At 37.2% G+C, this 26,006-nt stretch overlaps 1 protein-coding gene across 2 annotated transcripts; it reads right to left on the bottom strand.

Moving 5' to 3' along the window:
- Positions 1-2,710: 2,710 nt before the first annotated feature.
- Positions 2,711-25,720, bottom strand: Jchain (joining chain of multimeric IgA and IgM). Of its 2 annotated transcripts, XM_075942886.1 has the most exons (5): positions 25,597-25,720; positions 11,319-11,540; positions 7,874-7,994; positions 4,841-4,921; positions 2,711-3,619 (listed from the first exon to the last, which is right to left on the bottom strand). In XM_075942886.1, exons 2-5 carry the CDS (start codon positions 11,383-11,385, stop codon positions 3,406-3,408), a joined length of 483 nt encoding a protein of 160 aa, XP_075799001.1. In that variant the 5' UTR covers positions 11,386-11,540; positions 25,597-25,720; the 3' UTR covers positions 2,711-3,405. The 2 variants fall into 2 exon arrangements, with proteins under 2 accessions (XP_075799001.1, XP_075799000.1); XM_075942885.1 differs by lacking the exon at positions 25,597-25,720 and having other exon boundaries at positions 11,319-11,559.
- Positions 25,721-26,006: the final 286 nt, after the last annotated feature.

The raw sequence follows: 26,006 nt of genomic DNA, 5'->3' as shown, positions 1-26,006 counted from the left end.
CACTCCTACCCCCCACAGTACACATAGTATCTTTCAAGCAGATTCCACTCTGTGCATTCGACTTTCCTTAGTGGACACCCCAAGATCCTGGCTTCCTCAGCATCCTGAGGTCACCATTCCTCCTTAAGTGTCACATTCACAGCTTCTAAGTACGACTCGAGGAAAAGGCTTCCAAGGCTCTTCTTGCAGGGAATCCCATCATGTCACATATCAGCCTTTCAAAAACATGGTGCGAGCCTCCAGGACTCTGCAGTTCTTGCATTCTGTCCTTCCTGCAGATCCAGAACCATAGAAACAATGCTGCCGTGTTCTGAGGCCACCTCGAGATGTAGTCTGGCCTTCTCTTATAGTTGTAGTGGCCTCTGTGTACCTTGGAAGCTGAACCTAGGGAGTTGTTTTTAAGAAGAGAGTCCTTCCCCAATATTCTTGGTTTAAGCTGTTTCCTTTCAAATGAGTTTACATTTCACAACGTGGAGCCTTTGCTGTGTTCAGCTATGCTATCAAGATACCTTTTCTATTGTCCCCGCACATTGTCTACAACTTTATAAACTTTCTCACACTCCTTTCCTTGCCAAAATGCACATGTTTCATATCTTTCTGCTCTATTAGATATTCTTGCTCACTGTGAATCTGGATAAGAACACTAATCCGTAAGTAAACCCACAGTCTGAATGCTATGCTGCCTTGAAATTTTCTCTACCAACGAACATAGTCTATTATTTTTTAATTCAGCCTCACTCAAACTTCCAGGGCACTGGCAAAATTCAGTCACATTCTGCTCTAGAAAGAAGCATGAAGAGCTTCTATGGCCAGTTCTCAACAGAGGCTTTCCCTTCAGGAATTTCATGAGAGGCATACACTGTCCACATTTCTCTTGGAAGTCTGGTCTTCTCAACTGCCCCCAGAATAATCTATTAAGTTCAATTGACAGCAGTCAAGACTTCTCTAGCCTATAGCTTCAAATTCTTCCACATTCCTCTTGCATATCAGTTCCAAAGGCCTCTGGCCCGTAGGTCAGGCTCATCAGGGCCACACCCTCACTACTCAGTACCAATTTCTCTGTATTTGTTGCTGTTTGATGTTCTAAAGGAGCAGTTTATTTGGTTCACAGATTGAAGGCACAGTCCATCATGTCAGGGAAGACTTGTGTCAAGAGCATAAGTCACTGCATCTGTATTCAGAAAGCAGAGAGCCATGAGTGCTGGGGCTCAGCTTGCTTTCTTCTCTTTATTCAGTCTAGGATGGACCCGACCATGGGATGCGGCTGCCCACACCAGAAACCTGCCTAGAGATTTGTCTCCTAGGTGATTCTAGGTTCTGTCAAGATGACAGTATTAAGAGTCACAGCAACTTAAGGAAGGAAGCTGATTCATGGTTTTGGGGGCACAGTCCATAATGGGGTGTTGGAGCAGTCATAGTGTTACTACTACAGCTACCCTACATGACACATAAGCATACACATATATGTGGATATACCCTTGTTTCCATTGACACATACTAAATAAATAAATGTAACTGGCAAAAACGTTAGGTGAGCTACTTGTAAAATGATGAAGACTAAAGGAGACATGCATATTTAAAAACTCATAGTCACTGTACTTTGTAATCCAACCACTAGGTGGAGGCAGAGGCTCATAATCCTAATGCTATGGCTGAGCAGTCCCCCACAGCAGCAGAAGTTGGGAATTTTTAAGTACTGCAATTAACCTCAGCTTCCATACCCCAAAACTACTAAATCAGCATCTTTTGGGGAGAAATTTAGTAATCTACTCTCCTGGGTCTCAGCTTATTCTCGTGCACTCTGAAGTTAAGAACCATAGTCATAGCTGTGTTATTCACTTGTTTGTTGCCTTGGCAGACAAAAAGAAAATTTGAGCAAAAAGAAAATATGAGCAAAAAGAAAATTTACACATAATAACAACTGTAATTTACCAATTGCCCACTACTGTGACAGCTATACGAAATGACATCGAGGCACACATACATATACCAGATATAAAAATCTATAGGATAGTTATTTGTAATTCCATTTTTAAAACAAATGATGTTAAATTGAGTTACCTTGCCTGATGTTAATTCAGCCACTGAAGAGTTTGTGTTTCAACTTGGGCCATTAAGTTACATACTAGAAGAATATACACAGCTGCTATGCAGCCAAAACTGGAAAGTCCACCACTGTCCCCAGGTCAGAAGTATCTACACGCTGGCCTCTGAATCCGCAGTTACTTTCCATAGTGCCCTTAGATAAATGCATCAATTGGATATAGCTTTCTGGCATATGATTTCTTTGTACGTGACCAGTTATTACTTTGAAATAGCCCTACCATTTATGTGAGAGCTTTCTACTTAGACAAAACTGGAATAAGTTTTTTGGTTTTTTGTTTTGCTTTGTTTTTGTTTTTTTGAAGGGGCATATTTTGTTTTCTTCTTTTTGCAGTTCTGGACATCAAACTCAAGGCCTTAAGCATGATAAGCAAGCTCACTAGCACTGCGTACACCTCCTGCTTCCATAGGAGGCTACATGCTGTGGAATTTACTTCATTTTAAGTGTGAATTGGCAAAGATTTCTCAGATATTTACTCACATAATCTTAGTGATAAACGCAACATTACATCATACTTACAATATTTACCAATAATAAATTATGTTAATTTACATAAAAGAAGGTTAAACACAAGCAAAATTTTTAATAAATTATTTCACACAGGGATATGCTTATTAATCTATTTAATTGTTCAAACTGTGCTAGAGAATACATATTTAGGAATACAAATTTCATTAGATTCAGCTGCAATACAGAGGATTCCTCTAAGAATTTCAGACAATAATCTGATTGTCAAAAAAATTATCAAAAAAATTTAGTGCCAAGTCTATTGTTATGTCAAAATTTTTCATTTGTGCATCAAATTATATCACTTTCAGCAAACTGGTTTTGCAAATATTAGTAAATAGTTTAAAATTTGCCCTTTCACCTGCTAGTGAAGACATGCAACTGCCCTCTGTTTATGTGTGTGTCTTCTCTACACAGTGAGACATTAAAAGAAAGAAGACTTAGAATGTGCAGAAGCTCCAGCTCTCCACAGCAAAGTAAGAAAGAAAAATAATTCAATTTAATCATGCCTATTAATTTTTATTCTTGGAATTTTACTTTCTCCCCTTGTTTATGTTTTTGAAAACTAGAAATGAACTCTTGAAAATACCTCCTCAGGCAGGCATGAGAATTTAATACACAGAATTGAGAAAAATTACAAAATAACGATGCAGTGTTGATATTTAACTATTTAAAGGGAATGTTAGTTTTTCAAAAGGAAAAAAATCCTGGTTTCAAATTCATTAGCAGTGAGTATTCCTTCTCTAAATGGAGAGCCCCTAAAGATAGAGTTGCATAGTGAGCAATGACTCAAACTAGTCAGAGTAGCAAGAATCAGGGGTCAAGGCTGATGTCACCATTTTGGTCTCACCACGATACATAAGTGGGACCATATTTACGTAACACTTGTTTCTGTCATACATGTAGCAGGTCTCTGGAACAGCACTGTCTTCATTGCAGATAGTGCTCTGGCTGGCAGTAACGACCTGATTGTCCAGCTCCACTTCCACAGGATCGCATTTCTTACAGCTGAAAAGAAGTATGTATTAGAAATCCTCCAGTAACTGCCATCTCAATACACAAGTCACTATAAATGTTTATCCAATGTCTGCTAGTTCCTTCAGCTCTAACCTACAATAAACAGTGAGTCTTTCCAGACCTAACCATCAACACAACAAAGAATACTTTATAAAATTCTGTAATCTTTCATGTACAAAAAGTACTTGAAAATAAGAGATATAATAAATGATATGATGATACGATCATCTTACCTATAGTATCCAGCAGCTTCCAATGTGTTAGCTATACCTAGCTATATGCTTCTTTCAGTGAACTCAGTTCTAGTGACAAGAGGAATATATGTAGATACTCACATACATACACATGTATTTAGGGGAACCATGTCTCACTATATACTCATAGCTTATTATGGTCAGGAACCGCCAACATTCCTATTCCTGCACCATCCCCGTGAGGGAATTTTTGGCTTGATTTTCAAGACAGGGTTTCTCTATGTAGTCCTGGATGTCCTGTAACTCACTCTGTAGACCAGGCTGCCCTTGAACTCAGAGATCTACCTGTCTCTGCCTCCCGAGTGCTAGGATTAAAGGCGTGTGCCACCATACCCAGTAAGGAACTTTTTTCCTATCATCTGTAAATATATATATGTGTGTATATATATATATATATATATATATATATATATATATATATATATACATACATGCTAAAACCTAAAACTAGTTATTTAAATGTGGAGACAAAATGGTCCCTTCTATATAAATGACAATAATTTCTTCTTTGAAATAAAGTTATCATTACTATTTTTCTATGACCAAGTTTTTATGAAGTTTTGGTACTTAAATTAACATAGGATCAGTGTATTCAAAAGATCAGACATTTGTCAATGTTTATATCCTGCTGTAGAAATTCCTACCACCAGTAGTCTTTAAGTTACCCGCCCACTTGGGCAAGGCCCATTATACTATTTATGCCAACGTAAAGCACAAGTCTGGCCTCTTTTCTTGGCTGTGGGATTCAGTTGCTGTTCTCTGTTCCAGCAGAGGATTGTGATTTATGCGTCTACCCCTAAATATATAACCCTTTATTATTCTCAATTCTGAGTTAGTGTGGGATTTCTTTTAAGCATCCTTCTTCAATATTCCAATGTATTTTCAGAAATATCATTATTAATAAGGTTAATTAAGAGTAATTAATTTCAAAATACATAAGTCTAAAGGAAAATCTTACAGGTCTGACAAATGGTACACAAATTTCGTTCTCAGTGGAGAGGTGGGATCCGAGATATTCTCCCTGCTGTTCAGAGGGACACTAAAAAAGAGAGAGAAAACAATAAAACAGTAAATACGAATACTGTTGCTTCTGGTACTGAAGTCCTGAAGGACCAGTATTTACTATCTAAGGAGGACAGTGCTCACCATGACTTCACTTGATTGTAACTGTTACTCAGGCTTCATAATCACCTACTATCTGTATCAGTTTCTTCTCTATAGTCTAGTTCTTTTCCTGGGCTATATATGGCTACACGTATGGCCTATAGAAGGTGTTCATTGCTTGCAGAATGAACAGAAAAAGCTATAAAATTATAAATTATTTTTATTCATTTATTCTATGTGTACAGGTATTTTGTTTGCACATATGTCTGTGTGCACCATGTTCATGTAATACCTCTAGGAGCCTGTTATATTTTATGATTTGTGGGGGGGGAGTTTTTTGTCTGGTTTTTGTTTGGGGATGGGTTTTATTGTGTTTTCATTTCTTTCTTTAGTTTTGGAGAGGTTGTTTGGTGTAGTTTTTATTGTTTGGGTACTGAGATGGTGCTTCATATAGCTCAGGTTTGCTTCAAACTCACTTTGTAGCAAAGGATGGCATTGAACTTCTAATTCTTTTGTCTCTATCTCCCAAATGCTGAGACTACTCAGTGTGTCAGCACTCCCAGTTTAGCAGAGACTACTTTATATAATTTATATTGCATTCCCAGTACTAACCCTTGAAATTGGATATTCCCTAAGTAAAGATTTTTTGAATAAATAAATTTATATATGATTTGATTTGATTAGGGCTTTTATGATATTAGAAAGGTTTTTTAACACTTGTTTATATACTATACATATGTGTTGATGACTAGTGTGCTCATGCCACAACACACGTGTGTAAGAAACTTATAGGAGTTAGTGTTTTCCTTCCACCATGCAGGGTCCTGAAGATCAAGTCCAAGTTGTCAGCCTTGGCAGCAAACATCTTTATGCAGTGAGTCATCTCATTAACTCAAGAAAAGGTTTTAAATGAAGGGCAATAAACATTTATAAGGGTTTACTGTGAGCTAAACACTGTTCTTGCATAAATTTATGTTATATAGTCTAAGCCCTAAATACAAATATATCTATACATAGTATTTTTTCACAGCTTAGAAATAAGGTTTAAATTAGGTACATAACTTCCATAAAGCCACACCATTACACTAAGCAATAGACTTGGTAATGGTGACGTAATGAAACAGCAATATCCTTTCCAGGCGGGTGGGGGGAGGAAGCGTCAATACACATCAAACAAAGTGTCATGAAGTAAGTAAATTATTTAATTTCAGTAAACTATACAAGTAAAAGATGAATTAGAAAACCATGGATGCCTACCTAAACAATTGTCCCCTTAAGATTCAAACATAAGTGGTTCTTCAATATGGTTTATGTGCAGTGTCATGGACAGTCCTTTAATTGTCTGTCTCTAGATCTATATCTGTCTATATCTATCTATATCTATATCTGATTTCTCCAATGATTTCTGTGGGCAAGATCTGAGCAAAAACTTCTGCCCTCAACTTCTATAAAATTTCTTCAGCTTGTTAACAAAATTCGACTTCATTTAAATTGTGACTCAATATCATTAAAGGCTCTATACATCAAAAGCAGGTTTAAGACACTACATTTAAACAAGGCAATCCCTAGCTGTTTCTGAAAATTTCCCATGGGAATCAAGGGTTAAATTAAGAAACACAGACTGAGGAAGGGTTAACCAAGTTGAAAAGGGTGACAGAAATTAACTCTTGAACAGAGGACCCAGTATTTAAAAACAGAATATAAAAAAATGTAAAAACAGGTAGAAAACACTGTAAACATGAGGAAATAAAGACATACCACAGAATTTCTGAGTGGGATTTTTTGTTTGTTTGTTTGTTTGTTTTTAACACAAGGGAAACAGAGTAAACAATCTTGAGAATTATGCTAAGCTCTATATGCAGTTAAGGCACAATTGTAACAATACTGGAGAAAGCACCAAATGCATTTCATCAGGGCAGTAACACAATGTTAATTCACATAGTGAAGTAAATAATAGTATTGTTTAAATATGTGACAGAAACTATACGATCTTTAAAAATAATAGATATTCTCAAATTTTAAACAACAATCTATCAGGCTCATCTTTTCTTCTATTTAAAGATGAGAAATTTTTGATTTGGAGTAGAGAAATAATTTGATTATTTTTGAGAATGCACAGTTACAAACTGATGCAGTCAGACTTTTGAAACAATTTTTTTAATATACTTTCCCCATTGATAGCTAAGATTGATTGCTATGTTCTGTTCCTACAAGAGGTATTTGGTTGGACAAAACTATTAAGGTGGGAGTATTTAGCAAGTAAAATTTGTCACTGATTGGATCAAATAGAAATCTTATTTCTCAAGTATTATAGTATTCTTGCTATTGATTAAAAGCTACCAAGTATAAAGTCTGGGCTAAACGTGAAATGAAATGAATAGTTCTGAGTCTAATTTATGGATGAAAAGTCAACTCACCAGTTTTAATTTGTCTGTCTTTGTGAAGACAATGTAAAATACTCAAAAATCGATAGTTATGGAACAATAGTTATGGAAATTAGTGTTTCCCGTTATCTGAAGTTGCAGTTCAAACTGACTAAGAGTAACTGAAAGTTCTGATTCAAACTGAAATCACTGCATATAACTGGCATGTTGATGACTAGAAGCCTCTGGTTTCCTTTGCTTCTGCCCTCAACTTCTGTAAAATTTCCTCAAGCTTGTTAACAAAATTCAGCTTCAGTTAAGACATGATTTGATCTCATCAAAGGTGCCACACAACAAAAGTGGATTAAAGACATTTCATTTAAACAAGGCAACCCCCTTTCAGGTTCCCTCCCTGGTACAGAAAGCTACTTCATAAAACCATGATTGCCTTTTAAAAGAAAAGAAAGTTTAATAACACAGTACCCGACTACAAGAGAAAGAAAAGAAACGTGAATGTCACCTACACAATTCGGATATTTCTCTCCACGATGTCCTCATTAGGATCCTCGCTGGACTGGATGATCCTGGAAGTAACTCGGGCACACATGCATTTGTTGTCAGCAAGAAGGACCCTTTCCTTGTCACCTTGGGTTTGAAAGGTAAAATATATCATGAAAAAGGAAAATAAAAGTTTATATTGTCCTGGGTGTTGTGGTATAGGCCCACAATCCCAGTGCTTAAAAATTCAGAAAGAAAGATGGGAAATTCAAAGTCTACCTGGGTTACCTAGTGAATTTCAAGACAGTCTACATTACATAAAGAGATATTGTCTCTCAAAAAATGTTCATGTGTTTTAAGATGAATTAATTTGCTTTTCTTGCCTAAATATATAAGACAGTGAGTGGACAGAAACTCACTTTGCAGCTGTGGCTGGTTTTGAAATCTCCATCCCCTGCTTCCACCTCTTGAGTGGTGAGGTTACAGGTGTTCGACCACATCTGGATCAAAAACTTTAATTTTTATTGTTCATCAGTCCTGATCTTTCTGTTTTCTTTCTAATCTAAAAGAGCAAAGGAAATCTAAATATAATCTAAAAGGAATTTTCTTTTTCTTCATTGTAAAAATTAATGAGAAGCTAGGTTGAAAAAAATCTGATTTCTATTTATTGCTTTTAATTTTTAATGGTGTCACCTAGTAAAAATCAGTGAAAAACACAAAGATGAAACATAGAAAAGAAATCTACACTATTTCTCAACTAAAGCAAATACTTGAAAGTAAACAATATGAAGCATTTATAAATCCAACTGGAAACACTGATTCATCTTAGAACTCTCATTTCTTCTTGTAAAAAAAATTTTCCCTTAAATTGTACTAAACAAGCATCTATCTTCTCAAATCTATATTATTTTGTAAGATTTAATATTCTTCACCAAAAAATTCCTAAACTATCTATATTGTTTTTCATAATAGTTACAGTACAGAGATTCAACCAAAAAGAGTAACAAGAGATATATTTTCTTAGAACTCTTTTAAAGAAAAGCATGTATATCAATGTAAAACACTGTCTGCAAAGTTTTGCTGCAAAAGCAATTTAGAAAATATTGCTAGGTATGAGTTCAATTAATATACAATATCATTATACAAAAAAATTAACAAACATAAGTATGTATTAAAGCTTTAACTTTGAGAGTGAATATTTGTTCTCAGATCTGTGGTTCAAAGAGATCTGGTAAATGCTGCAAAGAAAAAATTCTAATTAGCTGATGTTGAATCAATAACAGATCATAATAGGATTATTTTAATAGTTCTAGTTAAATAATAATGACTCTCAGTATTCTTTTTCTTATAACTTCAGGTAAGCAATATTTAAAATTCCCCCCACTGAGTTTCAGCTAAAAAAAAAAACTCATGAAAAGGCTGAGGAGATGGCTCAGTGGTTGAGAGCACTAACTGCTCTTCCAGAGGACGTGGGTTCAATTTCCTACACACAATTGCAGCTCACAATTGTCTGTAATTCCTGTTTCAGGGGATCTAACAACCTCATACAGACATACATGCAGGCAAAGCACCAATGCACATGAAATAAAAATAAATTTTAAAAACTCACGAGAATTTAGTATAGTCAAACTATAAGGGTTAAAGGGTCAGGACAGATATCATTTTACTTGGAGACCTAAAGCTCCTAAAGCAGAGAGAACTTAATTGAGATTCAATCTTAACGATAATAACTGTTTCAAACATGTTTAGATCATTGTTATTGCATTTGTAATTATTTGAAAAACAATGCATTAGTATGCTACTATTCATAAATTCTTAATTAACCACCAAAAACAAGTAAGCATGGTGCTGGAGAAGAAATGTCAGGGGGCAATTTCAGATAATGATACAGCACTTATTAATTCTCTAAAAGGGCAAAATAATTCAAATGGTGTTCTCTTCCTTACGTCTGTGTCCATTACTCTTAAATTCTTCTCTTAATGAAATATACATGAGCATGTAATGTCTGATCAAAGATATACATTAATAAGAGTCAAGAAAATCACTTCATTAGTAAGTATTAAATGGAAAATAGCCACACTCTATAAGGCATATTTATTTCCTTTCCAGAAACATAAGAGACCATCTCTTCTATTCATATTTTTTAAATCAGGAAGCTTAATACACTTACCAGAAAATGTGTAAAATCTTTTTATTTATCAAGACCTAGACTATAACATTTTCTCCCTAACATTAAGTATTTTTCCTAATAAATTATTCTATTTAAAAGCATCTGAGACACGATAGATGTGCACTAAAGTATTTGCTAAGTTTTATTGAGTTCAGACAAACAGAATTACATAACACTGTGCTGTGGCTATGACTTCAATGAGCTCACTAAAAGGTGGCTTCATTGTGCAGACAAAAGATCCCAGTTAGAAAGAGGGGTTAAAAGGTCAAATTGCACAGTCCTACCTATCAGTTGCTACTGTGAGCTCAGGTCAGTTATTTCACCTCGGTGACAAGTGTTTCAACTTGTTGGAAATAATAGAAGTAGACAGAAAAGAGTATTGTGAGAATTAAGTGGAATACTATAGGTAATGCTGTTAGCATAATACCAAAATACCATAACAGACAGTTCAATAAGGTGTAACTGGCCGGGTATAATGGCACAAACCTGCAATCCCAGCACTGGGGAGGCAGAGGCAGAGGAATTTGAACTTTGAGATCATCCTGGTCTACATAGTGAGATCCTATCTCAACAAAATAGAAGATAGAGAACGGCTATTTTCTATATAGCTACATCTATTTTATGCAGACATGCTTACATATATATAAACATGTTTGAAAACACAAGTGTTTATATATACATGTTTTGTTGGTAGTATTTTATATTTTAAATATTATTTTTGAAATGTATTGTGTTATTAAAAATATAAATTGATTATGGTTAACTAGATTTCTGTATTGAAATAAGGATATACTTCTCTATTCAGAATATGTCCCTTTATTCAGTTTTCTGGAAGACAAAAAACCAAAGTATCAGCAGTTCATACATCATGAATAACACTAAACATTTTTAAATGGTTATGGTGTAAGGAGGTTGTTGAAAATGATTCCATTTCTCTGAGGAGATAAAATCAAAATACATTCCTATATCACAATTACCACAGTTATTATTTCACTTCTCTAGAATGGTAATCACAGAGACTCAAGGAGAGAACTATTGATTTTTTAAGTTAAACATGGAAATTTACATGTGTCTACATATGTACCCCGAAATATTTATTTTCTCATGGTATAGGCTGAAGTAGCCAAACAGAAGGGGGAAAAAGAACAAAGAATACAGAGAGCATTGTCTGTGTATGTATCACCGCCCAGTAAGGTCAGAAGGCAACTGTCCAAATAACCAGTCAAAGCATAAACTTAAATCTTTAGACCTAAGACCCAGTCTACTCTCTATTTTCCCTTTTACCTGGCTTTATTACCTACCGGTTACAAGGGCGGCCTTGACAAAAATGGCCAGGACTCCCCAGAGCAGCAAGTGGGTCGTCTTCATCTTGTCTTCACTTTTGAAACACTGAAGCCAGAAAGTCAGGGCCAAGGTGTGTGTCTATAAGGAGCGTGCAAATGATGCTGCTTCTGCTTTCTTAAAATAACACCCTAGGCATCAGGCAATCACAACTGTGGTTCAGGTTTGAGCTGTATTCTACCCTGGAAAGAAGCATGTGGTTCAGATTTAGGTATTTGCTTCTAATCTAAAGCTTTGCTGCAAAGCCAGAGTTTGATGAATCATTTATGTTTTGCATTTATGCTACAGCAATGTATAAACCCTAAGCATAATAAGAAGTAGAGTCAGAACTCTATTGAGAATATTTAACTATGAGTTCTCAACTTTATCATCTGCATATACTTATTAGCCTTCAAATCAAATATTTGGCATTTTTCATGACTGTAGCAAGAAGTGCAGGGAAAGAGAAGAAAAAGAATGAAGGAACCAAAGTAGCAAAGGCCTTCCAGGTTTCTAATTGTATATTGTTTCAGTTTCTCTGCTAGTCTTGAATTAACCAAATTATCACACTTAAACATCCATGCTTTTACTCATACACTTTCAGTTTATTTTATAAGTTCAGACACAGAAGTAGAATTTGAAACTGATGGGTCCTGAACCAATGTTCATTTTACTCTGCTAGGACTGAGAAAGACTTTTTGCTTTCCCCCTAGTAATTCCTTCTTGATCCCTGCACTACGACATTACCATGTTGTCTCAACAATAAACTGAATCACTGGAATATTTGTCTCAAATTTTTTCATTTAATTATTGTCAAATTTAAAAACAAAAAAAGAAACCTGAGTTTCTACTCCTACCTCCAACATCCTAGAATTTCTTGTCTTGGGAACAGGATGACTACATTTGTATTCAATATCAACAAATGTGTATTATTTTGGCTCTTATCTATAATCCTCTAAAAGTATCCTAAAACTTTGAGTGGTAATAAACAATACTTCAGGTTCATAAGCAGGCCGCCTAAATGACGGAGTGACAGAGGTATGAACTCTAGCACATAATTACATCCTTCAGAGAATCGCAGTGAGGGGCTGGGGAGATGGTTTAACAGGTAAGAGCACTGGCTGCTCTTCCAGAGGACCTGGGTTCAATTCCCAGCACCCACAAGGCAGCTTTCAACTGTCTATAACTCCAGTTCCAGAGGGTCCAGCACCATCTTGTGGCCTCCACAAGTAACAGATATGTATGTAATACACAGACATACATACAGGCAAACTCCTGTACACACAAAATAAATTTTAAATTTTAAAAAGAATCTTTAGTAAAAGTCTAGCAAAAGCAAAGTATCAGGCACTATTACAAATAATGCCACCGTACTATCAGTGTGTATTCTCACCAGGCAGTGGTGGCAAGCAGATCTCTGTGAGTTCAAGGTCAGCCTGGTCTACTGAGTGAGTTCAAGAACAGCCAGAGATACACAGAGAAACCCTGTCTTGAAAAAAAAGGTTTATGTTCATTTTAATACTACTCTGATGGGACTTAAAAATTACTGAGGTGTAAGAAAAATTGGTTCTCCTGGTTCTGAGTGTGCTGGTGCATGCCTGTAAACAAGAGTTCAGGCCTATGCAGCAAAAATCTGACTCCAGAAAAAAGGAAAAGGCGAGGAGAGAGGGACACGGGGAGGGAGGGCACGGCTGGAGCCACAGCAGCAGTTTTATCTACCAGAAAGCAAACAGATCTAAATGGACATTTGGGGTAGTTACAGAAATCAAAACAAATATCAACTATTTTAAGTTTATTACCCCAACTCTAGTTTCTAGACGACTGACTCATTCTATAACACCAAGAGAATGTGAGCGGCCATGACTGAATGGTGGATGGAGCTGACCAGTCAGTCACCTAGAATCCCAGCACTTGAGAAGCAGAAGCAAAAAGAGAAATAGCAAATCTAAGGTCAGTCTGAGCTACATGAGACCCTGACTCTCTTTACCCCCAAAAGTTAAGTGAGTATTTTAAGTCACTGTCTCCTTGAAAATATACTCATTTCAACTGCCTCCCTCAAGCAACTTGGAGACAACCCTGGGGACAGCAATGTTTTCTCAAAATCTTCTTTTGTATAAAAGCAAAGCATATATTTGTGATTACTAACATAAAAGAAAGCTCTGGGCTTGGTGTTTCTGTCTCTAAATCTTATCTTTCTTTTGTCAGCTTTTTTTTTTCCCTGAGACAGGGTTTCTCTTTAGCTTTGGAGCCTGTCCTGGAACTCACTCTAAAGACCAAGCTGGCCTCGAATTCACAGAGATCTCTGCCTCCCAAGTGCTGGGATTAAAGGCGTGCACCACCACCACCCGGCTTTTGTCATCTTAATTGTGTAGTTTAGTGTCTACATGTAAACTACATATCTAACTGTGAATAGGGCACTGTGCTGTGCTTTTGTCAGAGGATGGGAGTAGCCTAAGCTGGCAATACAGGGTCTGAAACCAGTGTTTGCCTGTGCATTCTAGGGAGCATCCCTAAAATCACTTGAAATATTAGTTAAAATAGGATTTCCTGTTTACACTGAGACAATTTCTGGAGATATGGCCCAAGAATATGTGTTTTCAAAGGGGGCACCCCATTTGACTCTGACATACTTTGAAGTTTGAAAACTGGTGGATAAGAAGCCTATGGGCAGAGTGGGCACCAGCATTAAGTATTTATGAAGGAGTGCGAGTTAAAAAAAAGATTAAAATTTTAAAGCAAATAGTATCACACTGAAAGCAAGTTAGCTGAGACGCTGTTTGTTTTGGGAGGAGGGGTTATCATATCTTCCTATGTTATCCTAGCTGGCCTGGGACTCACTATGGAGCCAGGTTGGCTTCAAACTCTGGGTAATCCTCCTATCAAAGCTTCCTGGTGCTGGAGTTACAGGCCTATGCCGTCATAGTTGGCTTCTCATGCTTAATACTTTAAAGTGGGGATTTAGATGTGAGATTTGGCCATGGCCCTAAGTATCAGACAAACATCACAATCTTTTTTAATCATTCTTTTGCAGATGATTTCTCTCAATTTCACAATATATGAAAACATGACACAAGTGCCATCAGATTTAAATTATTAAGAAACAAGTTCAATGGGGTGATACAGGAGAATTTTCCATGATATACCCCAGAGTCTTATCTACAACCAACAACAACCCGTTAATAAGTACATTTGTGTGTAGCAATTCATCTCAAGTTATGTTATATACACATATGACTACAAAGACTGAAACTTTGTGTTTTCTTGTTGTTGTTGTTGTTTCAGACAGGGTCTCACAATGCACCCCAGACTGAACTAATACTTAACTGTATGCTTCCGTCTGAGCTTGAACACCAGCCTCAGTCTCAGAAGTGCTGGGATAACAGACATGAGCCACCAAGGCCGGCTTCAGACGAAAATGTCCCTTTTCATCCACAAAGGAACAGTGAGTTCTCAGCAATATATCCAATCCCTCCTTTAACCTCTATCTTCAGTACCATTGAACTGTGAAAGCCTCTTCATATAAAGGGATCTTTGATGGCACCCTGGCGTTCTGCCACTTAAACACTTTAAGAAGTGATATTTTAATAGCCTTCCTGGCTGTAAGTCTAAGTCGGAACAGAAATCTCTTGATTTTCTTTTTAATGGATTATGTTCTACATTTAATGTAATGCTGCATATTTCCCATTTGTCCTGGAACTACAAGTGGAAAAAAACAAGTTTTAATAATAAGTAAAATTTCCCAATCAGTCACAACAAACAGTAAAGGCAAAGCACACATTAAATCTTGAACTAAATGTCAGCCTGTAAATTTCAAGTAACCTAATAATCTTTTAGATTTTAAATGTTCTGGTGTTAGAGAAATGGCTCAATAGTTAAAGAGTACTGGCTGTTCTTGCAGAGGACCTAAATTTAGTTCCCAGCATCCACATGGCAGCTAACAACCATCTGCAACTTTAGTTCCAGGGAATTTGACCCGTTTCCTGGTTTCCTTGGGTATCTAGCACACATGGTACATAAACATTCAAGCAGACAAACACCTAGATACATAAAAAAAATACCTTTTAAAAACTAACTTCTTAGTATTTCCAAAATGCTACAAAAGGTACAATATAATGTGAACCCAAAATATGTTTGATAGTACCTTTGGTTATTTTCATAAAGGATAAATGAAGTAAAAGAGAATAATAACCCTTCAAATTCTCTTATTACCGTCTTTCACTTTCTTAGCATTCTTAGAAACAGACTCTAAAACAGGCTAATTTTAAAAAGGAAAAATTAACAATTTTAAAAGAAGACTACCAGGCATACTTGAGACACTGTATAATACATGCATTCAGTTATAGAGGAACTTCATAGCTGTGTTTATAACCAAGAACCCCTAACACCAGAAGTCCACAATTAACTGATACTCTCATGAGGACAATACATGAGGAGAAAACTGACATGAGAGATTTCTCTCCCCTCAAACACAGCTCATTGTGTGGGGCCACCAGAAACATAGCATTTACCATGTCTCCACATAAACTCTTTCTCTAGCTTTTATAACATTGGCACAGAAGACAAAGCAGAAATAATTGTTGGATCAACTCAGAGAAGTAAACTAAGGGAAGATTCTATTAGCACTGGTGGGAAAATCTTCAAAGTAGAGAGAGGTGCAGAAAGTAAGACAAAGCATTCGTAAGTGAAAACTCTAATGTCCCTATAAAACACATGTGACAAGTATTCATTATCAGTACAACATTAAACAAACCAAAACTTCCCAAATGTCCCTGGTATCATGCACCTGGTTACTAGTGGAGGATAAAGGAAATTTCAGCTGGTCATGGTATCTCATTCCTGCATCTCAGCACTCAAGTGGCTGATACAGAACTGCCATGAGTTCAAGGCCAGCCTAGGGCTACAAAGTGAGATGCTGTCTGAAAAGGGAAGGTGGTTTATCCTATTTCAAAACTGAGCTAAAACCTTTGTTCTTATTGACATAGGACAGAAGAAAGCCAAAATTAAGGGACTATTCTACTGTAACTAATATCATAATCTTTTGGTTTTATTTTGACTCTTTAAAACTTTTCTAAAGGTATAAATATTATCTCAAAATCTTTAAGATTATACAAACACACAAACAAACACACACACATACACACACACACACATACTTTCTGTCAGGATATTAGTAGTCATACAGAGTACTAACTAATTTTAGAAATAAACTTCATCTAGCTTCCTGTACATATTTTCAGGTTTGAGTTTGAAGCACGTAACTAGAAATTAAGTTTGTGTACTCCGAATGTACTTAATAGATTGTGGTCCTCTCCTCTTTAGGAGATCTGCTGTATATGACATTTAAAACAATTAAGTTTTCTACAGTGAACCATGAGCATTCCTAGCAGTGACTTTTGAGGTCTCCAAGATGATGGGGCTCTGCAATGATGATTCTGCCTGGATTGTGGTGACAAACACCAAAGATCAGCTTCGGGCTAGAAACTGCTCAGGACAACTTCAAAGCTGTTAGCTAAAATAGTCCAGCCTCATAGACTGACTACTCTAGGCCAAGACTTCAGAGAAGCCCTGCACTTTTCCATCACACAGAGACTGGACAACAAATGATACAGCTAGCTCTCCTAGGATTTGACCATTATCCCAATTTTTTCAGGGTACCCCCAATGATACTATTACCCCCAGTCAGAAGGAACTAATTTTAAGAACATGATGCCCACATTCCAAGAGGTAGGGTATGAATGGTTTTTGTCATTCAGTGTGTTATGTATGTTTATCATTGTTTAAGGGGTTAGGTGCAAGTTGTTACTGATCATGGTCAAGGAGGAAATTAAGCAAAGGAGGTTAGATTCAGGGATCTCTTTCTGTAAATAAAAAAGGGGGAAATAGGAATAATAAGATAAAAGGGTAGATATTGAATCTACTTTTAGACTAAAAAGCATTTACTAGTCTCAAATATTTTATATTCAGATGGACTTTTGTATACTGATACAAAATTAAGGTTATTTTTGCTGTAAGGTATTATACCTATGCAACTTATTTAAAATTGTAATGTAAAGTTCAAGTCCTTGGACACCACTATTACAAACTATTTAGGATAATTAAGATAACAATCAAACTTGTAGTAACGGTTTAGATGTAGACAGAAATAAACTTTATGTAGCCTCATGTGTTTTAGATAGTCTTCAGAGATCTACAGAATATGGCATTTAAGATGTTTTAATAATATAAGGCTTTTCATGACAGTGAGACACATCTGCTTCTGGCAACTCTACTATACATCAAAAAGGATGATGTGCATTGAAGAACCTCCATATGGGGTTTGTTTCGAATGTGGGCCAAGTTAGCCACTGGACAAGAAACTGCCCATGCCTCAACTTCTGACAGTGTTCTGTCCAAATTGGACACGCAAAACACAAATGAGTACAACTATTGAACTTTGCCAAGATAAAATGGGCCAGTCCTTCAAAGTTCCTGCTACACAGAAAAGTCTGTAAGATAGTCTAGGTCTGTAGGTCAAAAATGGATGCCCCAACATTGCAGAGGAACCTTGGGTGACTGTCCAGGCAGCCATATGTTTTTGTCATTTCTATGGTTTTAAGAGTTACTTTCTCTGTATTTCCTGTTTACTCAGGTAATATTTCATCCTTCTCAGGTCTCTGATGGTGGTTAAAGATTAGATAGTTATACCATTTTCTTTTATACGAAATTCAGAAAAGAGATGTAAAGTGTATAAGGTTGGAAGACATAAAAGCTTAAGTTGTTTATCCAAGAAAACTTTTTAAGGTCTAAAAAGATACTTTTAGATTGGTAATACAAGTTAAGATAGGAAGTGGTTCAGGTATAAAACTCTGAACTCACCAAGATAGGATAGATATTAGAGTATTTTCTCCAAATTTGCCAATTACTACTGGACATTATGAATGCAATTTTTAACTGATAATTGGTTTTTTTGTCTGTTTCTGTTTTTTATTTTTTGAGACAGGGTTTCTCTGTAGCTTTGGAGCCTATCCTGGAACTAGCTCTTGTAGACCAGGCTGGCCACAAACGCAGAGGTCTGCTGCCTCTGCCTCCTGCGTGCTGGGATTAATGGCGTGCGCCACCACAGTATTGCTCTGCTAATTGTTCTTCTTGCTAATACTTCTACTATGTTAGGGTTAAAACCTTTCCTTTTTATTTAGACAATATCTGATCATTTTTCTTATTGTATAAGTTTTACTGTGTTAGAGTTAAAATGGGGAAACGTTATGATATATTTGATCGCAATATGAAACTCCAAGACTGTTAATAAAATTAACCTTGGATTGCGGGGGCAGAGGCAGTGACTAATTGGCAATAATTAGACATAGAGAGTACAGAAGACCTGGGAAGATGGACGTACAGGAAGGATCAGGGAGAGACTTAGAGATTCATGGGCTTTTTTTTGATTTGGAATGTGTAGTCAGAGGCTGCTCACTTGTTCCTGGCCACCCAGACCCGAAACAATCACACAGAAACTATGTTATTTGCAACACTGTCTGGCCAATAGCTTAAGTGCATTTCTAGCTAGCTCTTACATCTTAAGTTAACCCATTTCTATTCATCTGTGTATTGCCACGTGGTTGTGGCCTACTGGTAAGGTCCTGTCCAATGTCCAGCATCTATCTCCTGTGACAGCTACATGGCTTCTCTATGACTGCCTACTCTCTCCTCCTATATCTGCTTGGAATTCCCACCTTACTCTATTCTGTGCTGCAATAGGCCCAAAGCAGCTTCTTTATTAACCAATGGTATTCACAGCATACAGAGGGGAATCCCACATCACCTGCCCTTTTCTGTTTAAATAAAAAGGAAGGTTTTATCTTTAACATAGCAAGATTACATACAACAAAACAGTTATCAATCAAGAATTATAGTTACAATATTTATTTTTATCTTTTATCATAACTAAGAAAAACTATATCTATTCTTCAACTCCATCAAAGACTCCAGAAAGATATATTACCTAAGTTAAAAGGAAGTGCATTGTAAGCAACTTCCAAAACTCTAGAACTGACAGAGACATCTTGCTGCCAAGACAGTCACCCAGAGTTCTTCTGTATCATTCAGGTACCCATCTTCAGCCTACAGGGCCATAGTTTCTGGCAGACTTTTCCATAAAACAGGAAATTTCAAAGACATTTCCGAGTATAACAATGGTATGGAAAAAAGCTCTCTTACCAGGTCTCTGGCAAAAAAAAAAGTCAGCTGGTTGCTTCTCAGCTTCTCTGACCTAGCACTTTTTAACTCCAATATCTAATTCCTGAGTCTTTATTGGTAAATAGAACAATTTAGATTAAAACAAGTAACTCTACCAATCATTTTACTTATTATTATTGTTGTGTATATATAATGTGTGCATGAGTGAGGCCTTCTGTGCCACAGTGCATAAGTGGAGGTCGGAGGACAACATTTGGGAGTCAGTTCTGTCCTTCCACTGTGGGTTCTGGCATCAACTCAGAGGTCAGGCTTGGGTCATAAGCTCTTCTACACACTAAACCAGATCACTAGTCCATTTTAAACTGTGCAAATTTTTCTAGGCACAATGGCACATGCCCAGAGTTCCAGCACTCTGGCAGATGGAATCAGGATGATCCAGAGTTTGAGGTCATGTTTAGCTACATAGTATCTTAGGTCACATGGCATCATACCTCAAAATGAAAAGAAAAAAAACAGGAAAAAAATATGATCTATTTTAAATTTTTGTTTGTTGCATCTTTGTTGAGACAGTGTCTCATGTAGCCCAGGCTGGCCTCATGCATGATATGGAGATGAGGCTTGCTCTGAATTCCTGGTTTTCTTACCTCCAGCTCTGATGTCCTGGGATCACAGATATAGGCCACACACTCAGTTCTAATTTGGACTTTAGAATCTCCATCACCACCTTAAAAATAAAAGTGGAATCTGGACGTAACTTCCAGCTTAGTTGACCTTTCAAAGTACCAAAATCCTAGACACTCATTTTTCCACATCTGTATGGAGAAAAAGTGGTATTTTTATCCCTAAGTATTTCAGCTTTTGCAGGCAGAAATTGCAATGCTGGTGTTTAGTCAATCACCATATTCGTCAAATTTGTATATGGATATCAGAAAGCAAAATCTTACATCTAAAAAGAACTCAAAACAAGAGGTATAAATTTTATTATGAAATATTTCTAAAAATTAAAAATTAAGGCAACAAAAACTGAACCAGTTTTCTCCAAAAGCTTTCCCCACAGACCCTTAGGGCAGGTCTGTGGTTAAATGTTTATGTGGAGACTCGCACCTGGGCCGTGGTCTGTTTTTAAATAAACCTGCACCTGCAGTGGCTTTTCACAGAACTGCCATCAGGATCTGCCTGTCAGTTGGCTGGCATCATCCTGCACTTACCCTCACCCACAGGTCCTGATCTACAAGTGGCCTACTTCCAAACTTCATCTGAGAAAGAAAGTGTAGAGTTCATGGCCATGTATCTGGAGACACATAATAAAGAGGGTCCCAAGAGAACCCCTCAAACAACAATGCCTGGCTTTAGGCCATCAACCCCAGCAGTCTGGTTTAGCTGTGCTTTAAGGAAACAAACATATGATCTATTTGAGGAGGAGGCTGCTGCTAGGCAAATATGGCTTATTTCCTTTCCTATAAGATACAATTTTTTATTTCTTGTTTTAGAATCTTCTTTTACCCTGTCATTTCCTTACCAGAAATTTAACTGTTTCCCACACAATCCTTCTCAAAAATTCTAAATTATTTTAATTTAATTCTAGCAAATCACTACTTAATTCAAGCCACCCTTTACTCTTAAAATAAATTGCAATACACTCCACTGTGTCCCCACAGTACCTTTTATAAAAGTTAGCACACTACTTTACCTTCTTAAGTAACTTTCTTCACATGTATACAATTTCTCCCATATACTAAATGGATGCTCCCTTGAAGCAAAGTGGGGTTCATAAAAAGTAGTATCAAATGGCACATATTAGAAGAATATGGCTGGGTGGTGGTGGCACACATCTTGAAACCCAGCACTTGGGAGGCAGAGGTAGGCAGATCTCTGAGTTCGAGGCCAGCCTAATCTACACAGTTCCAGGACGGCCAGGGCTACACAGAGAAACCCTGTCTTGAAAAAAAAGAAAGAAAGAAATGTAAAGAGAAACCAAACAGGAACCATAGGGCTAGGGATATGGCTCAGTGAGCTCTACCACTACCAACACACACCACACACACATACACAACACACATACACATGAACACATATATCACACACATGCAGACATATTCACACACATAACCATACACAAATATACACACATATACCATACACAAATATACACACATATACCATACACACACATACACAAATGCACATGCACCACACACATGCATACACACACATATCACACACATACACAGATGTCATGTATACATATACATAAGGAAACAAACATGTCATCTATTTGGGGAGGGGCTGCTGCTATAGGCACCATACACATACGTACACCACATACTCACATAAACACAGACATGCATACATACACCACACACACATACACACATGAGCCCACACAAGCACACATACACACACATGCACACATACACCACACACACATACACACACATGTACCTATATACCACACACACATACACAGATGAGCCCACACAAGCACACACATACACATACTCACATACACACACATGTACCTATATACCACACACACATACACACATGAGCCCACACAAGCACACACATACACGCACATGCACACATACACCACACACATATACACACACATGTACCTATACACCACACACACATACACACATGAGCCCACAAAAGCACACACATACACATACAGCAGGGTTTTTTTGATAAAAGAGCCAGACTCAATTCTGGAGACTGAAGCCAGAGGACTATCAAGAAGATTGTCAGGCTACACATTAAACCCCAAGCCATTTTCAACTACAGTGTGAGCAGTGGTTCTCAACCTATGGGCTACAACCCCCACAAGAGGTTGCGTATCAGATATTTACATTACAATTCATAACATTAGCATAATATTTATGGTTGGGGTTCACCACAACATAAGGATTGTATTAGTGGATCTCAGCATTTAGGAAGGGTGAGAACCAGTGTACCAGAGAAAGGAAAAAAGAGAATAGGAAAGCAAATACATGGTTCCATGTTCTAATTCTTTTGTCAGGTGTTTGCATTTGTGTCAATACCATACTAAATACATTTTTCTTTAGAACAAGAAGAAAGAATAATATATATGAGGAATAACAAATGGATGCAGGCCCGTGCTTGACTCAGTCAGTAAAAGCATTTGCCCCATAAGCATGAGGACCTGAATTTGATGTACAGAACCCAAACTTCAGGTGTGCTGGCCAGTGCTTCTCATCTCAATGCTGAGAACATGGGACCAGCAGGATCTGTGGGTCTCACTGGCCAGTCTGGCCTAGCTGGTGCACTCTGGACCAATGAGACCCTGTCATCTCATAGGAAGTGGACCACTCCCCTGAGGATGACACACAAGGTTGTCCCTCCAACCTTCGCAAACACACACACATACTATCGCACCACACAAACAGATTCCCTCCATGAACATACATATGCACATAACACACAGAGATGCAACTGTAAAGATATGCTGAGAAAAATCTCAATTTTCCTACAAACCCAAAGCAACAGATCCATAGTCAGATATTGTCTGGGTTCAATAAGATTTTGGAAAGCGATTTAAAATTTCTTTTCCCGGGCTATGGCTGAAGTGAAATAGTAGAGCAATTACCTAACATGCCTAAGGTCCGGGGTTTGATCTATGAGCACTGAAAAACAACAAAAACATCTCCTTAGGTTTCATTTGTATGGTTGTGGCATGCATGTCATCAAAGCTAATGATAATTAATAAGTACAGAGACCTAGAACGTAGCTGAGATGTAACAGCACTACTCTTTTAGCATTTTACTAAATGCCAAAATTTACATTACTGAAGAGCAGCTTTTTTTTCTACAGATCAACATCAATGCTAAATATGTTGTGTCCTTAAGAGCGTGTGAATAAGCTGTATTACACAGCAGAGAGGCATTTAAGTTGCAGCTGGAGTTAGGGTTGCTAATCAGTTGGCTTGCAGATGTCCTGAATTGTCCCACTGGATCCAAGATAACCAACCACAGAATTATTATTGCTGAGAAGCCACAGGAGAACAAGGGAGGAATGCTAGGATCCTGAATAACTGACTTTGAGATTAAAGGAAGGAGCCATCGCAAGATAATATGGCAGCAATATCTAGAGCTAAGAAAGGCATGGAAACAGACTCTCTCCGAGAGACTCCAGTAAGAACACAGCCCTTCCAACACCTTGACTTTGATCCAAAGAGACCACATCTGACCTCTAACCTACTGAAAGAAACAATCATTAATGTTTGGTCTTGACCTATGGGAGTCCAGATGGTCTGCAGTTCCTTCCTCAAGCACAAACCGTGACTGAGATGTGGCCACATGACTTTGGAAATTTATTTTTTAAAAATGAAAAGATGGTCTGTTTGCTGCAGGCTTTAAAGCCTAGGTGGATGTCTTCTGAGGCAACTCAACACCACAAGGGCAGGGAAGTACCAAGCAGAAACTCAGGTAACAGAATCAAAGAGACTGTTCAAGCTCTGCTTGCAATGTTATCTCTAATAGCTAGCTATACAATATACAAACAGCATTGGGGAGAAATCCAAGTTATTTGTTTCTGAAATGAACCCAGAGTACTGTGTTTCTGTCTACAATTGTGTTCCTTTCCAGGTCTTTGTGTTGTCCACAACCCTTCTAGCTGTAGCACTGAGGCACTAAGTTTGTGGTTATTTATTATAGCACCAATAAGAGATCAACACTTCCATCTTTGAGGTCCATAACTTCCTTGTATAATTGAAGTAACCACATATTTTCATTTAAAATTTCTCTTTAAGGAAAACTAAAACATGGTTGCTAGCAGAAAGACCGAGCTACTTTCTCGGTCTTTAAAGTAAATGGTTTTTGGTCATTCTTTCAATTGTTAAATATTCATTGGCATTACTCCAAATGGCTGGGCTACACAGAAATGAAGTATGGCCTGCGATCAGAGGCAAATACCTCACAGGTAATTAGGATATTTTCATGATGGTGAAGCTGCACAGCTTTATAAGGTGGAGGGAAGCCCGGAAGAAGTAATATTCAGGCTAAGATTGAAAAGTAAGTAGCAATCAGGCATAAGTGGGATGATGAATGCAGTCTAGGTAAAGACTGTAATGTCACTGACAAACTGGGAGCTCAAAGAAACCATGCCCGTTCAAGGAGATAAACTACAGTATGTCAATAGGGGTTCAAAGACTCTATGCTTCACTTTTTTTCAATATAAAGATCCTTGAATATCTAAGACAGTTCATAGAAGACTACAAGGTTCTATATGGGTGTAAATTTGGATTTTATGTAGATGATTGTAAAATATATTTGGTTACCTAATTCAAGTCATTATCAACATGAAGTACATTTGCAGAAACAGTATCAGAATATTATCAGGGACTTGCTCATACCTGAAAATAAACACTTAGGTAATACACTCATTGTTATTTTAAATGTGTACTGGGATACTAAGTACACGAGTTAGCAGTCATGGTACTAAATGCTTTAAAATAACAATTAGGAGAGATAAAAGTATTGAAAGAAAATCAGCAAACAGACCATTTTTTTATTTTTAAAAATAAATTGTTTTTTTTCTTTATTCTGTGTGAGTGTGTAAGACGAAAACCTCCAGGAGGTTTCTGTTCTCTCCTTCCATGTGAACACCGAGACTTGAACCCAGGGTGACAACAGGTATCTGCCTGCCTCAATAGCCTCAAATAGACAATCTGTCAGGGTGGGGACATAGCATACACCCTGGGTTTCACCAGTACTGCAAACATAGCAAGGCCCCAAAACAAAAACAAAACAGCAACACAATGATGCTCACATTTATTCATGTTTGTCTTTATATTGGGCATAGCAGATATGTCTGTGAGTATTGTCAGTCTCTAATCCTGAAGTCTCCAGTTTTCCTAGTACAAACTACCCTGGGAGATTTTCACGAATGATAAAATAATGTAGACTAGGAAATAAGGCAATAAATCAGAAAGTCACAGGAAAACAAGAGGCAGGTAAAGGAAGGTCATGTATTTTGGGCTAAGGACTAAGGGACGTAAGGGGGCTGTTTGTTGTAAAGCACTAAGGGAAGAGGGGTGTAGAGATAGGGCACAAGGTGATGGGTGCTTGCCTGGCATGGACACAATCCTGAGTTCAGTCCGCATGAGACGCAGAATGGTGGCCCAAACCTGTAGTTTTCCTAGTTATCTTCAGCTATCTCAAGAGTGTCAGGCCATCTTAGGCTACATAGGACCCTAGATCAAAAAAAAAAAAATCAGTCATTCATGTAACCAAACCAAACACTTTTTAAGATATAAGCTTATAAACTTTCAGTGCTTATCACACACTGCCAGGGAAGTTTCACATATCTCACTTCCAACTCACTTCTAGGTCTTTTGTGACTTAAAATAGATACGGACCTTATTTGCAAAAGGTTTCTATCGATATTAGTCTCAAAATAAGTGGTTTCTAACAAAAACCAGTGGAAACTATACTTCATCTCTTCCATTTTCTTTCTTACACCTAAAAATAATCTTTCTT

This window comes from Microtus pennsylvanicus, chromosome 12, assembly GCF_037038515.1.
Source record: "Microtus pennsylvanicus isolate mMicPen1 chromosome 12, mMicPen1.hap1, whole genome shotgun sequence".
Taxonomy (NCBI): Eukaryota; Metazoa; Chordata; class Mammalia; order Rodentia; family Cricetidae; genus Microtus; species Microtus pennsylvanicus.
Note: the sequence above shows the minus strand (reverse complement) of the source record. Positions and strands in the feature narration are given on the sequence as shown.